Source organism: Harpia harpyja, chromosome 12 (assembly GCF_026419915.1).
Source record: "Harpia harpyja isolate bHarHar1 chromosome 12, bHarHar1 primary haplotype, whole genome shotgun sequence".
Taxonomy (NCBI): Eukaryota; Metazoa; Chordata; class Aves; order Accipitriformes; family Accipitridae; genus Harpia; species Harpia harpyja.
In genome coordinates this window covers 38,686,137-38,703,649 of record NC_068951.1, presented here as the reverse complement: position 1 = coordinate 38,703,649, position 17,513 = coordinate 38,686,137, and the positions used below count along the sequence as shown (strand labels likewise).

General features: G+C 38.3%; 1 protein-coding gene across 1 annotated transcript in view; it reads left to right on the top strand.

The window, feature by feature from the left end:
- The window catches only part of ECT2 (epithelial cell transforming 2), a 31,241-nt gene extending 16,660 nt beyond the window's left edge, over positions 1-14,581 (top strand). Inside the window, exons 18-25 of the mRNA XM_052804483.1 lie at positions 752-833; positions 1,772-1,850; positions 2,039-2,158; positions 3,520-3,658; positions 5,184-5,338; positions 7,327-7,434; positions 8,561-8,707; positions 12,476-14,581. Of these exons, the coding sequence (XP_052660443.1) occupies positions 752-833; positions 1,772-1,850; positions 2,039-2,158; positions 3,520-3,658; positions 5,184-5,338; positions 7,327-7,434; positions 8,561-8,707; positions 12,476-12,565 (920 nt within the window). The 3' untranslated portion in view covers positions 12,566-14,581. The remainder of the gene's footprint in view (positions 1-751; positions 834-1,771; positions 1,851-2,038; positions 2,159-3,519; positions 3,659-5,183; positions 5,339-7,326; positions 7,435-8,560; positions 8,708-12,475) is intronic.
- Positions 14,582-17,513: the final 2,932 nt, after the last annotated feature.

Sequence of the window (17,513 nt, the reverse complement as noted above, 5' to 3'; positions counted from 1 at the left end):
ATCTAGTGATGTATTTATTTTTTTAATATAAGTTTGTCTGTGAAGGTGTGAAAACCAAAATAATGTCTGCTTTTTGTCATAATTAGCAACAGGTTTTCTCATATAAAACAAGCCTGATTCTGGGAGTTAATCATGCTTAATGGCAGTCAGCAAGACCAGTTACTGAAGAAAGCATACTTTTCGCTAAACTTCACTTGTTCATATATTTGTCTGCAGGATACAGGTAGAGGAAAAGTTTGCTCTGACAACAGTTTTGTCTCTTCAAATACCAAATATAACTGAGATTCAAATGCAGCTAGCATAAACTAGAGAGCAATTAGTATTGACAAGTCTTACAGCTTCATGTGTTCCACCTGGTATCAACCACTTGCTGTAATAATGACTACATTAATAAAAATAATGATTAAAAAAACCACACCACCACCTCCCTTTGCTTCAGTTAGAAAAAGACTTCTATGCTTGTCTCTGCACTTCAACACGAAGAGCTCGTGGTCTTGTTGATATTTTTTTTTTTTTTTTTTTTAATTTGAGGGTTTGGTTTTGTGTTGTAGGTGGGTTTTTTTCTTAATGAGATGCAAGGACAATATTGCTGCTCAGCCTACTTCCCCACTTAATCAAGGCTGTTTGGACTCCAGGATAGCTGTGATTTCTTCAGTCATCTGACTTGCAGTTTAAACTTGAATTTTTCATATTTCTTTTCAGGCGCTTGTAATGTGTGTGGGGTTTTTATTTATTTATTTTATAATTGTAGATATTAAGAAGCACACAGCAGAAGAGAACCCAGATAAAATAACTCTAGAGAGAGCTATTGAATCATTAAAGGAAGTGATGACGTAAGTGATGCTCATTCTATGCACCATACCGTTATACGCCGTTTGGATCTCTGTTCCTTTTAAATTGCTCTTAGTGTGTTGTTGCCATAACTTTAGTCTCCATGTAAGTATACATAATTGTAGGTGTTCTTCAGTCTCTTCGTCCGCTGTTGTCACTGGCATTTTGTGACACGGCTTTTGAAGGAATCTGTGGCATTGTTACCCAGCACTTCTACCTGGACCTCTGCTGACTCCCTGCCTCAGCATGAAGCTGAACCTCCCGAGTCCTCTTTTCTGTTCCAATCCTTATTTCTATCTATTCTGTCCAGAGTGGAAGAGATGTGTGTTGTCTTTAAATCTTACTTCTATGCATATATCCACTGAAAGGACTGGTTTCTCTTCTGGTCCTGTATTAGCTATTCTTGGCACAATTCCACGAGTTAATTAGCTTAAAGCTGAAGCTGTTTAGATTGTAAGTCTCGCCTCTTTTTGAAGTGTAGCTTATGTCTCCAGCAATGACACCTCCTGTATTAATTGGGTAAATGTTTGTCTGATTTTAATAACAACTTTTAAATTGTAATTATTCTTGCATCTGCTTCTTGGTGAGCTGCAGTCCTGACTTGTGGGGATAAAATGCAGGCTGTGAACAACTGCGTTGAGTTGGTCTGTAGTTCAAAATCTTATGGGGCAGGGGAGGGGAATTATGTATTAACTGAATGGTGTGTCAACTACTGATAACATGACAAGAATATTGTTCTAGGTTCTGAAGTTTCCGATGCGCTTAGCATATGGTATTTGGACACTTCAGTGAGCAAGTGTGGTTAATTTTGTATTTTCCAGTGCTGCTGTGTGAACTATATCTCTGAATGTTTAGCTTCATTATTTCTGTATGTCTTAAATGCAGTGCACTCATTTATTGTTGCATGATGTTGAAGATAAATATCATATGCTTCCCTCAGACATATTAATGAAGACAAAAGAAAAACAGAGGCACAAAGGCAGTTCTTTGACGTTGTCTATGAAGTTGATGGATGTCCAGTAAGTAATTTCTCTGAAGCTGCAGACCTGTAAAATGACTGTGCACTAGTTTGCTCCCTCTGCAAAAGTATGTGAGGTTAAAATGCAATGGTGCTGGTTTAAACAGATTTCCAGTGTTAAGTTGTAAGCAAGCAGTAATCCAGCCCTTGAACTAAATGCTTAATGAGCTTTTTGCTTCTGTTGCTTAGGCCAATCTCTTGTCCTCTCACCGAAGCTTAGTTCAGCGTTTGGAAACTGTAGCACTTGGTGATGACCTCTGTGACAGGGGAGAACAGGTCACGCTCTTTCTGTTCAATGACTGCCTAGAGGTAAGATGGCAATATAAGTATGTCTCATAAACTGAATTATAATAGGCTTGACACTACATATGAATATAAACAAATAAAATTTAAAAACTTTGAAGCAGAATTCTAAGTCATGGAAGGCTGATAGCCCAACACATGCTGATGTTGCCTTTCATTAGCTATTGTATAAGCCAACACAAGTAGCTAGTCACTTCTGGATGGTTGAGAGGTATTAATGTAGCCTTTAATGTCTTGCAGCCAGATCAAAAAATTAAAAGCAGCTTAATATGTTAAGAAATAAATGTTTATCTGAATAGCGTTTTGAGTAGTACCAATGGATGGAAAAGTGCTGGAGTTTGCTCAGCAGGATGCTTGTCCTTTTAAAGTTTAGTCATATTTAATGTGAGTAAATCGTAGGCCTCTGGGGTAGGTCTGTCTGTACTTAGGCCACAAAAGAATAAAAAAAAATTTCACGTATTAAATGCCTTAGACTAACAGTATGTTAGGAAGAACTAGGAGGGAAAAGTAATCTAACCGGGTTTTGGAGACTTATGTGGAGAAACTGAGGTTGTAAAGGACACTGTATGAAAGTACTTTTTACTGTCTACAGCAGTAAAGACCATTGTCTTCATAGAAGACTGATGCTAAAATAATCAAAAATTAGTGCTGTCTTAAGCAGCATTTAGAGACAAAAGCCTATTGTTGTGACTAGTGATGAACTCTTCCTGACGCAGCTTCATCACTCCTTGGAAAGGAAGGGAAGGAAAGGAAAGTGAAGACGATTTTAATAAAGCTTCTTGGCTTATCTCTTGTACAAGATACAAGCAACCAAAGATACCTTACTTAAAAAGCATCTAAGATACTTACACGTTAATGCAAAGTAAAAACTGACTGACCAACCTCCATGGCAAAACCCGCTTGATGAGTGCATGCACAAGCAACAGCAAATGATATTTCTAGGACATAACACACCACAGCCTAAGCTGGCTCATGCACATAGACGTTGTCTTTTCTACTTAAATCTAGACTACCTTGTGGTAGGTTTCAAAGGGCCCTTGCTTGTTATGCAGGGTAGAATTACGGTCTGTAATGCAAAATTATTTCTTCTCTTGATACATTTTTTAAAAATGTTGGTTTTTTTTCTTGAGGTGAGTGTATTGATGTTAAGTAACAAGTATTGCTGGGCTGTAGATGGTGAATAGTGAGATAAATGAGTTCCTTCAAGATTTATGTGGTAAATAGAGTAAAATACTCTTTAGAGTATCTTTCTGTAGCAAGGCTTTCTGTGCCTTCCTGTATACTAGAAGGTAAAAGAGTAGAAGAGAAACAAAAAAATGGCAATAGACCTTCTAACTTTAACCTCTTTGTCTTCTATTTTACTGTAGATAGCGAGGAAGAGGCATAAAGTTATTGGTGCTTTCAAGAGTCCACATGGCCACACAAGGCCTCCTGCATCTCTCAAGCATGTTGTTCTCATGCCGCTCTCCCAGATCAAGAAAGTCCTAGACATCAGGGAGACAGAAGGTCTGTATGTTTTGAAGTGCTATGATAGCTGATGAAAAGAGTATAAAGGATGAGGGTCTGCTGTTTTGAGATAGAATGCTAAGGTATATTTGTTGTATAGTATGTTAGGTATGTGATTTTATTATAATCTTCTGTTCGAAGCTCTGTATGAGCTTGAGAATTCCTTATATAGACACCTTTTGGCTTTTCAAGAATCGCGGCAGGATGCTGAATTTGGCAGAACTACTAGATGGCATTAGCATAAGCCAACCAAATGGCAGTGTGAGTTAAACAAACTATGCTTGACAGCTCTGGATTTACAAAATAAAAACAAAACCCCCCAACTTCAGTCCAGAGCATTAGACTGACCAGAGACAAGTGCTGTTGCCGTGAAACCAAATCTTCATTTAACTGGTGATAATGATGCTCAGGAGGAGCTGTGCTTAGCATCTTAAAATAAAGATTTAGATGATTTAATTTCTCTGGCTGCTTTGCCATACTGAAACTGTAGGGGTGTCACTGAAGTAATGCACTGCTACAGCAGCAGAACTCATGCTACAATATTGTTCCAGCCTTGATAGTGATGTCTAAAGAAGTCTAGTCAGACTAGTTTCTAGATCTATACCCTAGAAAGATAGATTTGTTATTTCACTGTAGGTGAAGGTATGCACAACATACTTGTTCTGCTTTATGTTCTCTGAAGCACCTGAACATAGAAACCCAATAAAAATAGAAATGGCAAAGAGGGTAAGTGGTAAATGTAGTGCCTACCTGCATTTTTGAAAGGTACTTTAGGGTTTCTCTTTTAAGAATTCTCTTTAAATTACTGTGCAACACTTAAGTTACTTTGGGACTTGGGTCATGGGAGCCATTTGTGAGCATACCATTTAATATTTGCTAAGAACTTCAGTATGCAAATCTTGGGAGAGGTCAGCTACTCTTATATACACTCACTTATAGGACTTGTTTTCTAGTGCTGCTTTTCTAAATTGGTTAGTGTGATTCAGCTGTGTCTGCTGTAAAGGGATATCAGCAATGGATTACTTTTGTGCTATCAAGTGAGCAATTTTTGTCAAGTTTAAACAGTAAAACTGTTGTAACTTGCCTATTTTAATGTGTCATATATAGTACTGATGTCTTTGTTGCTTTTTTCTGCTTTACAGAATAGGGTAAATGTTGTTTTCTTTGTTCTCTGTTGATAAAGAAATGATCTGTCCAACATGTCATGAGTTAGAGAACGAAATTGATATTTACTGCTATATCCAGTAAAGACTGACTAGTCTGCAGACTAATTTGGTGAATAAACAGCTGTTGCGTGAACAGCTGATTGCAGCCTCTTGATGAAGGATGCAGACAGAACTCAGTGCTCTGGCAAGTGATACAACAGCTATCATGTAAAAAAAGATAAAATCCTTGCACAAAATTATATTGTCCCTAAATCTAGCTCCTGGCAGATGAAGGGTTAACTATTCTGAAGGTTCCCCCCTGAATTATAAGAACAATTATTATTCTTTGTCTTGCCTCTTTTTTTAAAAAAAACCTGTAGATTGCCATAAAGCTTTTGCCTTAGTTGTGCGGCCACCTACAGAACTCAACAACAAGCTACTCAGTTTCCAGATGACAGCTGAAGAACCTCCTAAAGAAGACTGGTTGAAGATGTTGTGTCGGCATGTGGCTAACACTATATGTAAAGCAGATGCAGTAAGTACTCTGGAACCGTGTTGCTGATTGGAAATATTTCTCTCTTTTTGGCTTGAAGCATATGAAGCTGAAGAACTTGTTAATAGTGGACATGCTTGAGGTGAAGTAGAGCAGAAAACATTTGTGCTAGCATGTCTGCAAACGAGTGGTTAAAAAGTGGAAAAGGAAACAGCCTGGAAGTTATCTTCTACAGAAGCTAATTACTTAAAAATCAAGAATCATGCCCTTCCCCCATCACAGATTAATTATAAATAATTTAAACTTTGCACTGCAGATCTAAACAGAATTGTCTTCAGCTTGCTTCTTTCACAGCTATGTTTCAATTTACAATCCCAGCATTGTGGATCGTATGTTTTGGTTTAACTGTGTTAGGCTGAATTCTTTGTTCTATACCTTATTTGCATGGGCACCATAATGTAAGAGACATGAAGCATCTTCCTTTTGTAGACAGAGGCCTACAACCTTAAAACAAGGAAATAAAGAAAACAATGAAATAAAAGAGGCACTGGCCTCCTCACATTTTTAGAAGTTCAACGGGTGGGCTTTCTACAGCCAGAAAACTAATAATTCGAGGAGTAGATCCTCTCCAATTAGGGCAAGAGACTTTCAGCTAATGTTTTAATTATATAAGAGTGTATGTGTGTCAGTCATCCAAATTTGCTAAAAATGTGAAGTACATATAGCTGAAACAACTGTTTTATGTTCTGCATAGTACTCTTACTGTACAATGTTTGGTTGTCTGTGATTTTTCAAAGACATGCTTGTTTCAGGACAGGTAGTTAAGTAATCAAAATAGCATCTTAGTTTTATTTTGTTTGGCTTGTTATCTAGGGACTTACAAATAAGAAACTTCGCTTTGTGCTTTTCCTTCCTTTTTCGGTACTGAGTAGGAAAAGTACTGATTCAGAAGAGTTAACTTTAATCTGTCTGTCACCTATCTTTTAGTCTCGTGTGTTACGTATAACACAAAGGGATGGAAAAAATGTTGGGTTTTTTTAATAGAAATTAAATCTTTGTGTAATAAATGTGTCATTCCCTCCTGCCCCAGGACATTCACAATCATATGCTGACAAATTGTAACCTACTATGCTGAATCCCATTAGTTACAATTTCTGTAACTGCTGCTTTGTACCAACTATATAATACTTTTTTCTTGCTGATTTTAATGTCAAATTAAGCTTCAATTTAAGCACAGTTCCCCTTTTCGCTGGTTTTCCAGAACTCTGGCATCATGTGAGAATGAGCTAGTGTTGACTTTGCCACATGGTGGCAGTAAAGGCTTTAACTACTCTGTTAGACACTAGGAATAGCTATACAGCTCAGCTTGCTGTCTGGTGTCCTTATGATTCCCCCCCCCCCCCCAAAAAACATTTTTTTTTTTTTTTTAGGTAAACTGCCTTTTCTCAAAATAAAACCTCAAAACAACAACTACACTCCCCCCCCAGCAACTTCCCACTCCCATGCGTGCCCCCTGCCCCCATGTTTTGTAAGTAGCTAGCTAGAGATTGCTTTGCACATGTTAGAGTTTAAGAATGAGGCATGAAAAAAACCCTAAAATTGTGGCTATTCTGAAACATTTATTTGGCTTAAGCTGAAAGAATTAGTCTTAATGTTTGACAGCTGGATCTATCAAGATTTCACTTCAGAAGAGAGATAGATATGTTAGTGAAACGAAGAGGTATGTATCTTGTGAAACTCTCTAGGTATACTTCAAAATGATTGCCTTTACTTTGGTAAACCCTGAATTTGAAACTGCATCAATCAAACCAAATGTAAAACTACTGATGAAGTGGTTTCATAAACTGATTGCACCAGCAGTTAATCTAATGAAATGGCATGAAAGCAAATAGCTGCTTAACTGTATATTGAGGTAAATATGGAGGCGTATGGCAATTAAAACATCTAAATCTGACCTACTGAACTAGAGAACGATATTTTGACAAGTGCTGATGTTTGTTGACCATTATTAAGACCATTTTTGTCAATAGGAAAATCTCATTTATACTGCTGATCCTGATTCAGTTGAAGTAAATACTAAAGATATGGACAGTACTTTAAGCAGAGCATCCAGGGCAATAAAGAAAACATCAAAAAAGGTAAGATACTACAAAGACGGTGCTTTACAGTAAAACCCATTTTAGTCAGGGAGTTGTGCTACTATTCCTGTTTCAGGTGTTTTGTAGTACTTACAGCAGTGACAGGAAAAACTTAATCTGAACTAAAACTCTTAAATATAAGCTCCTTAAAGAAAGAAGGTGGGGAGTGTTTGAGGTTTTGACTGAGTAGTTTTGGAGTATCTGTATATGGTATTATGGTCATAAGTATTATGTAGTCATTTTTGAGTCTGTTACGGAACTTACTTTGTTTAATATTTTGAATCTTTTAAATATATTACAAAACCCCCCCAACCCTCTGTTCTAACTGTTCTTAGCATATTGAATGGAGTTTTAAAGCTGCCTGCAATTATCTAAATACAAGTACCTTCAAAAGTAGGATGGGTGTGTAGAGTATGTGTGTCCTGATAATGAAACAGACTTCAAAATAGCAAGGAAGTAAGCACTGAATGCTGGTGTCTGCCTGTGCATGCTTTCCCTTGTGTATGGCTTAGATGCTCTCAACTAATGGACTGAGAAACTGTGCCCTCTTCTGCTCGGAGGACCTGGCTGGGGGGCAGGATTAAGGCTGCCTGTCTGCTCTGTCATGTTGGCTGTACACTGGGTTTGGTTCTGCTAAAGTTTGTGGCATGACAGAATGATGCAGCAAGGAGGAATCTGTTCCCCATTCTCAGCAGCCTCGCAGCAGGCTTAGTACGTTGAAGGTGATAATACTGTTTCCTAGAGAAAACTGTGGAGGCTGCTGTAGTTTGGAAGCTGTTGAAGACTAAATCTGAGAGCAACTTAAAGGAGGGGAGACCTGACTTTGAAGAACCCAAGGGACATGAGGAAGCCTAGTTGACTAGACTTTATTTTGACTTCTCCCTGAATCTCTGTTCTGCCCCCTGCCGTGTTGTCTTCATATTTGGACAGAGTGAGAAGAGCAGGGCTGATGGGGAGCCTTAAAAGTCAGATCATCTTGTGGGTATGTGTGTTTGGCTAGTTTTGATAGAGTCATATTAGCATTTGATACACACCCTACAGATGTTCAAAATTTGAATGGTAGCCTATATTGTAGTTATTACAGCCTGATTTTTGTCAGTGTATAACTGCTTGTCAAACTCCTCAGGTTACAAGAGCATTTTCTTTCTCGAAAACACCAAAGAGAGCTCTTCGAAGGGCTTTAATGTCGCATAGTGCAACAGAAGGAAGAAGTCCCAGTTCAGCTAATGACAGTTATATAGGCAGCCGACTGACTAGTACATCATCATTAGCGGTAAGTGATTTGGCTGCGCAGGCCAAATAAGTAACCTTTTTAAGATCACAGTTATTTTAATGTCTGGTGTTGATCTTGCTTTAACAATTTCAAGATCCACAGTGGAAAAATTTATTTTTAACTACACTCATAGATGTGTTATTTTCTGAGCAAGAGTTGTTTAATGAGAAGGCTTACTTGCTGAAAATGCAGAAAAATCTGCTGTATGTATTAGAAACTGGGAGTTGCCTTGTACAATTAAGTTGGGAAAAAAACCCCAGCCTCTTTTGCCAGAGATGGAGTATGTATCCTCTTCTGGGTGAGAAACTTCTAGCACACTATCTTGTGTAGCTCATGCTTTTGATTTTGGACAATATATACAAATGTGGTGTACAACCCTGAATAGTACGATGAAAGTGTCAATAAGCGTAGTGAGATGGTAGACATCCTGTGAAACAGACTGGGAAGGAAGGGTACAGAAATACAGATGCTGCCCCCTGAGAGTTTTTAAAAAGGCAAGAGAATTATCTCCTTATACATGTTTAAGAAAACTTGGTAAAATAATGTATTGTTCTACATACTGCAACTCTTCTGCTATGCTTGGCTAACTATTGCAGCTTTCCTCTGCTACACTAGGTCAAACTCAATTTCCTAGTACAGTCTAGTAAAGCAGACTAGATTTGGAGGAATTTTTTCATCATCTTATGAATCTCCTATGAAGACAGGCTGAGAAGAGTTGTTCAGCCTGGAGAAGAGAAGGCTCTGGGGAGACCTTAGAGCAGCCTTCCCGTACCTAAGTGGGGCCTACAAGAAGGCTGGAGAGGGACTTTTACAAGAGCAGGTAGCGATAGGACAAGGGGTAATTAATGGCTTTAAACTGAAAGGGGGTAGATTTAGGTTAGATGTAAGGCAGAAATTCTTCACTATATGAGGGTGGCAAGGCACTGGGACAGGTTGCCCAGAGAGGTTGCCCAGGATGCCCCATCCCTGGCAGTGTTCAAGGCCAGGTTGGATGGGGCTTTGAGCCACCTGGTCTGGTGGAAGGTGTCCCTGCCCATGGCAGGGGGGTTGGAACTAGATGATCTTTAAGGTCCCTTTCAACCTAAACCATTCAATGATTTGATGACCTTTGCTTTTATTCTAGTGTTTGAGTAAATCTGTATGCTAAGTAAACATCTACTTTAAAGTTTTGTAGTTTGTAGAACAGAAAGCCAAGAACAGGATTTCCTGTGTATCTTTCTACTACTGCTTCATGTGTCAGTACCTTAATATAGAGATAATTCAATATGTTTGAGTGGCCATTAAATTATACAACATAAAGATATTGCCCTGCTCTCCCACATGAGATAGGCATGAGAAAATATGGATTAATAAGGGAGGAAGTATCACACTAGACTCCCTTGCTTTAGAGGAAATAAGAAAATCTACCAGTGTGGCTATACCCCAGCTCTCTGTAGAGATTTTCTTCCTTCAATTATGATTGCTCCAATGATTGTTTTTGAAGTCTAATATTCTGTCTTCATTTTGATACAGCACTGTATCTCATTTCTCATGAAAATGCAAGTCATGCGCTTTCCTCTTTGTGTGCATCTACACCATACAAAAATACTTTTTTCCACAAAATGGTAGGAACTTAAAGCGGTGAAAAATATTTTCCTATTTCAAATTGTTCCCAGAGTTCTTGGACCCCTGAGGTAGTAAGCTGCGGCTTGGCAGCAGATCATATGTTGTGTGTGATGTTGTGTGGGTTTTTTTAACCAATCCCACACACCGCTGAACTTGCATAAAGCCTTTTTGGTTGAATCATAAGGTTGAGGGGAAAAGAGAGGTTTGGATTCCAGCCCCTCAAGCTGGGATACCAGTGCAGTTCCTGAGTAGGAAACTAAAGCTGCAGGAAACCTGTCTGAGTCCATTGAGAGGCTCAAAGCTGTTATTCAGACATATTGTTTTATTTAAATAAAATCCTGGCCTGTGCTTATGTGGAGATTTTTTGGTGTAGAAAAACTATAGAGTAAAAATATCAATAAAGCTTGGATGCCTGGGTTTTTTCTTGTTTGGACTAACTCTTGAACCCCTGCCTAATTGTAGATTGCTCGTTCATCTTCTACGTGCAGCCTAAATGGATCTGTCAAATGTGCTGTTAATGTTCATCGCTCCAGTTCTGTTGATTGGAGCTCTCAAAATTCCAGGCCTCGACCTGTGCTGTGGTCTGGCTCTCCAAATAGCCGTCTTTCAAATGCTGTAGAAGGAAAAACCTCTTCCAACTTGGAAAGCTTAAATGATCATGCCTCGGACAGATCATGTCCTATCCTTATTATTACTACCACTTCTGGTGACGCTGGAGATAACCACCAATGTGGTGCTGAAAAATTCTGTACATCAAATCCTGACTGTTAATGCCCGTCTTGCATGAAGTGAGCAAAAAATCTTGATTCCTCTAAACTAAGACAGCATGGTATAACTATATAAAACACTAGAATCCACAAAGTGTTTTAAATGGTGTTGGGTGTTTCTTTGACTTGTTCTAATGTATGGGGTTGCAGTCAACACTCACATGTGGTCTAGTTCTACTTCTGGTTCTGGGTGCAAAGTTAATTCTTTCACAAATCATTTAACTTTAATTTTTCTGCATTTTTTTCTCAATTCATTTCTATACAATTGAATTAATTACTGTTTCAGTTCAGTTGTCCAACTGGCAGTGTAGCTCACTGGCCAGAGTTCTGAGGACTTTAATAACTTGGTTGCAGAGAAGTCTTGAGCAGCTAATTTTACCTGTGGTTTTAAGTTTTTGTTCCCCCACCTGTAAATAGAAAAAATACCCTGTATAAAATACTTGAGAGTCTAATAAGAGCTGCTATATAGAGGAGTTGAGGATTTAATTTTCAAATATTGCCTATGACTGCAAATAGAAGACGTGCCATAAACAGGCATTAGACTTCGTAGTGAAGTGGTATATCCTTACCTGCTCAAAATATCCCTATTTAAAAGGTTCTCGAAGCATGCAGGTGCAGGAGGCTGCCTAACTACCATGACCTGTTTATATGCTGAAAAGCTTGGCTGAGCTATAAAGAGCAAGGGAAGATTGCTTGTGAAAGTATCTTGAGGTTTAATGTAAAAAGAATATAAAAAATCTCAGCTGATCCAAAGAGGTTAACTTTTAGTGCTACCACTGTAATTTTAAGTCCCAGAAGCAGGCTATGCTCCTAGCACCAGAAAAGTCAGCTTTTTGCCTAGTTTGTGCCCACCCAGGCACAGCTAAAGCAAGCTTTGACAAATCATTGTGATGTCTATTGCCTTCTGTATCCAAGAAGGCATGTATTCAGTGTCTAATGTGGGGCTCAAAGCTGGTAAGAATACAGAAAGTTGTGGCATCTGAGGGGAGCTCCATTTCTCTAAGAGATTATCATAATGTGTCTTGCCTTCAATTTGGAGGGAGAGTATTATTGCAAAAAGCATGATGCAAGTTGTATGCAAATACTTGGCTAACAGCTAGTCTTCAAAACCATGTTCTTGCATTCTTAATCTCTCAAGGCTGGTAACAAGGAAAAATCTTTCTTCTGCATTTTAAAAAATATATGCATTCTACCTATTTGGTGCTGTCTAACTTTTCTGTTCAAAATCTAGAAATGCTGAATCATTAATTTCAAAAGCTGCCAGTCTTAGAGATCTTCTGTACTGTTACATTCCTTATACTATGTATCAGGGTTGAGAAATGACTATTGCACTGTTGACATTGGCTAATAAATGATCAAATAACTTCTTTTTTTTTTTTTTTTTTCCCGCCAACAGGGTATTCCTTCTCCTTCCTTGATCAGTCTTCCCTCAATCTTTGAAAAAAGGAGTCACACGTTAAGTCGATCAACAACCCACTTGATATGAAGCAGGTCTAAAATATAGTGCTGTATTGTAGAGACTGACAAGCAGCTGGCTGTTCATATGACCTCTTACTGACATTAATGGTACCTTAGTCATTAGCACTTAGCAATGATTAGCAAAATGTTAGATAACACTAAGTTAATCATAAGGGGGTTTTAGTTGTATTGAAGCAGATCAGCTAATCAGTGGAATAAGTAACTGGGTCTTTATTTAAGAGACAGTATTCCCTTGCACAAATTTATTTTCTCACCAACATAGTGGAAGCATTTTCTTCCATGGAATTTGTCCCCTCTAGGCAATAAACTAGTTTGTCAGACTTTTAAATGAAGATGATGATCACATAACTTACTGCTAGTTTGGATGACTCTTATGCTTGCCTAACTTCATCAATTGGCAGAGCACTCTGATGTTTGAATTGTTGATTTCTTAAATGGAGATGCATTTTGAAGTACCTGACCTTTCAAGTATGACAGTTAACCTGTTGTACAGCTGCTTATTCCAGATATTTTATAAATGTAGTTGTTTATAAAGAAATAGAATTGAGTTTCTGTAATTATGATCTTCTGCAGCCTCACTGTAACACAGTGGTCTGTTACCTGGGTTTATTAGAACAGTAAGTTTAAAGGCTATGACTAGCGTTGACCACCAAAAATGATTAACTGAATTCTTTGAATTTCTTTGAAATGGAAGTCTGAGGAAAATAATTACACTCCCTTTTAGCAGGGCTGTTAAACAAACCACCAAAACCCCACACCTTCCACATACTTGGTTAACAAATCATTATTTAATGTATGGGATTATTGGTGTGGCATTGTAACTTGAAGGCCCTATTTTGGTGTGTCAAACTTCAGGTGTAGTACTCCTAAGGTTTTTACTTGGCTTTCTCATGTATTTGTGTCTTCCTTCAAAACTATATGTTCACTTCTTTCATCTCTGAACAGTTAGTATGATGTGATGCTATCTCAGGAACTATCTAAATATGTATATTTCTGCATTTCATTAACAGTTTAACTGTGTGTCTGTATTAGGAGTTCTCAACTTCTGGTTTCTTTTTAACCACCAGTGTCTTGTCTTATGTCTATATGTAACTAGTGATGCTTTTGAATGTGTCAGACTTAACTGTTTTTTATATCTCTTTATGCCAATCCAAGCAATGTAAATAAACTGTTTAAAATAACACTGCTTGTGGCTTTGCTAAACAGGCTTTTATGAGAATCTACTTTGTGTTTTCACATAAAAAGCGTTGTGTTGGGCTCCAGCCTACAAGTGTGCTCTGACTAGCTCTATAGCTATTCCTAATAAAGCATATAAGTTGGTAGGCCTCAATCTGCCAGAACCGAACTTATTTTCTTTTAATATATTCACCATTCTCCCCTCTCCCGTGGGTATGTGTATCCATGGGTATTTCATCCTTATCCATTTAAAATAAACAGCTGAGCTAAATATGCACTGACACTTACATAATAAAATGGCTCTAGGAAATGAACTATTCAATAAATGCTGTGCTAAAAAATCAACAACAATTTTTGGTTTCTTCTTTGTTATTTTTGGAAGGACAGCTTCAGCCTGGTTAACTCCATGCAAACTTATGATAATATCAGGCTATCATTTCTCTGGTCATCTTTAATTTTCAAATTATTTGTAATTTAGCTTCTACATCAAGTTCACTTGCACTCAAACCCAGTTGAACCTCTAGTGCTTACTGTATTGCCTAATCTTGTCATTACCACTACTGCACAGCTCTGTTGTTGCTAAATGAATGGAAGATGATTGTTCAGAGGGCTGAGTCCTACTGTTCTTCATTTGTTGCATACTGCTTTCTAATGGAGGAACTAGTTCTGCTCAGTCTCGCTAACTCTCAAAGGAGGAGAAGAATGAGGAAGACCATGCCTGCCTCCAGTGTGACTTGACGCCCTACTGCATTCTGGATGCATTATTATCTTAACCCATTATGTCAAGTTTCAGCATAAGATGCCCCTATTTTTATTAAAAAATAGGTGTACTGTTAAAAAAAGAAAATCTTATGTTAGCACTAAGAGGAAAAGGGCAGCTCAATCTCCTTGTAATTAAATGAGATGATTTAAAACGGTCAATGTATTCATTACTTTGTCCACAGCTCTTTGACTACGCTCTAAGGTGATGTACTCCAGCAGCAGTTAATTGAAGGCACGCTCGGTCCCAAACTGGTGAGAGGATACACTGCCAATGTGTATCTTAGGATTGTACTGAAGCCCTTAACTGCTCTTTGGATATTGACTGTCAGAGGACCAGAAGTTTTTCAGGGAGATAGAGAGAAGTGAAAACAGTGACATTTTGGGTTAAAATAACAAGCTGATAGGTAATAATTAACACTGAGTTGCTGATTTGACAACTTGCTCTCAATCTAATTACCTAGAGCAGTGTAACAAGTCTTTTGGATACTGGAGAAAATAGCAGCAATTGTCTGACCCAGTTTTAGTAAGGCATTGTCTTGCATGACAGTATTAAGAGGTTGCTAGCAGAGGGGAAGCTACTAGTGAGCAAATACAAAACTGGCTTATCTGTACCCACTGGACAGCAAATCTTATTAGTATCCACTGTGGTCATATTGAGTGGGGCTCCCTGGGGGTCTGTTCAGCATTTCTATTGACTTGAGTGGATAATGGAGGGGAGAGTGTGCTTATTATTTTTATGACTGTCACGCAGCAGCAAGAAACTTGAGTACATGACAGAACAAGATTAGAGGGGGAAGTGAGCTTTGTAAGTTAGAGAGGGGCTACAGAGTAACAGAAACAAGCAAAAATAAGAAATTTTTACAAATGAGAGATTTGCCCCCACCTTCTCCATTTCCAATAATACATGCACGTGTTGTAGCATTAGAACAAGTATGTAATTTGGGGGGGGGGGGGGGCATTTTGGTTGGTGTTCTTTTGAATTTGAGGTGAGACTGGTTCTCAAAACTAGAATTTTAAACAATAATGCTTTTACCATCTAGTTGCTATGGGATGTGCCTTGTTGAGTAACAGTAGTCATCTGGTTTTTTACAATACCTAGCTTCAATCACGATACAAACAATTCAAATCTCTTGAATAATTTTTTAAACTTCAATTCAGAGAGTTTGTTGAATTAAGTGTAATTTCTCAAGTTTTTATGCTGAGATTTCTGTATCAGTAGAACTATAGGATCTGTTCGGCAACTCTTTAAAGAACAAACTTTGGGATAAAAAGAACATTTCTTTCTAACCTAGCTCTCATTCGCTTACCACTGTGCTAAAGACTTAGCCAGCACGCATTCAGCATACAATGAAGAATTGTTTTCGTTCAGAAAGACTGGAACTCTCTGAAGAGGAGGTCAAAAGATGATCTTTGTTTAAAACACAACCTTCTGTTCTTGTAGGCTGCACAGAATCAAACAGTTCAATGAGCTTGTGCTCATTGCTACAAGAATCCTTCCTCTTAACGATTGTTCTAAATTGGTGCTTCTTAAACTTGAAGAACAGCTATCAAAGGAAAGGGTCTTCTGTTGGGTGGGTGTTAGCTGGGGATGTCTCACTGTTCTGCTCCAAACTTTCAAGGAGAATGCAGTTTTCTAGCAGCATGCTGGCTCGCTTCTCTTTTTAGTATGTGTATCTTGAAGTTCCGGGTAGTACTGCTCCAAGAAGAAAATTCCTTTGAGTAGGTGTGCTATATGTACATTGCCATGGAATTTATTTAAGTATGCCCTTCGACATTTTGAGAAAATTATGTATTGTGTTACCAACCTATCTTTGTTACTAGTTGAAATACAGAATGGTGCTCAGAAGTTCGTACTATAAATGGTTTTAAAGGAGCCTGTATAGCTATCAGGTGGTACTTTGGAGGGAGTACATAGAGTAAAGCTTGTACTGAGGCAGGGTGATGCATAAGGAAGCAATAGTTGGTTTGCTTGCTTAAAAAAATTAGAAAAAACCCCACTGAGATACTGAAGAAGCCAGAAGTGGGCCAAGACACCCGAGGAAGTCTGGAACACAGGCTGGAGCTGAACTCTTCTCCTTATGTCGATATTTGAATCACATGAACTTCCTTATGTAGCTTAGTCTGGGCATGAGTGGTCCAGCCATTCACAAACCTGTACCTAGAATTCATAAACATACTCTCATGGCAAGCTATTAAAGCATTCATGGACTAAGATGGTTAATCTTTTATAGTATTTTTTGTTCAAAGAGAAAAGGTGGAGAGACTACAGGTGCTTGAGAGCACCTGTTTGTGAATTTGTTGTAGATTCAACAGGACGGCTTGACCTGTATTTTGCAGAAAAATAGTTGCTGTTTCAAAAATAGGAACTGAAAACTCCACTGTGAGATGGATGTTTACAACCTCTGAAAGCCAGCCATCAGAGACAAAACAGGGGCTAGCTAGAATGTACTTTAAAAACACAAAAGCTGTTGAGAGCTTAAAATGTTGGCTGAGTGCTCTATGCAGCTGACATTGGAAGGGTGGAGGCAAACTGGTGCCACGTTCTTTGCCTTGAGACCGGTTTTAAGCACAGAGCCAGAAACGTGCTCTCTGCCATCAGTAACGAAAGCTAAAATGGAAATGAGATCACCATGAAAACAAACTAATTAAATATCTAGTGAAATACATGTAACACTGTCAGACGTTAGGCAAATAAAAGTAATTTTTAGATAAGAACATTACCACTATTCAGGGCTGAATTTTCAGCTGGCACAGAGTATTCTGTCTGTCTCTATACAAATGCAACCATGCATTTGTATGCCTAATTTAGGTAGTTAGAAGGGCAATTACCACCCTACCTGCAAATTAGTTTAAGCTGTCTTGGTGCCTTCAACAGCTGATCCATACACTGGCACTGACTTTAAGAAGAGCAACTGTAGTGGGAGCTACCCTGTTGTTGAAGCAAGTTATTATATATAAATACATATATGTTTGAAGTAGTGAGAAAACAATGCTTACAAAGAGATGTGAAGCCGCCA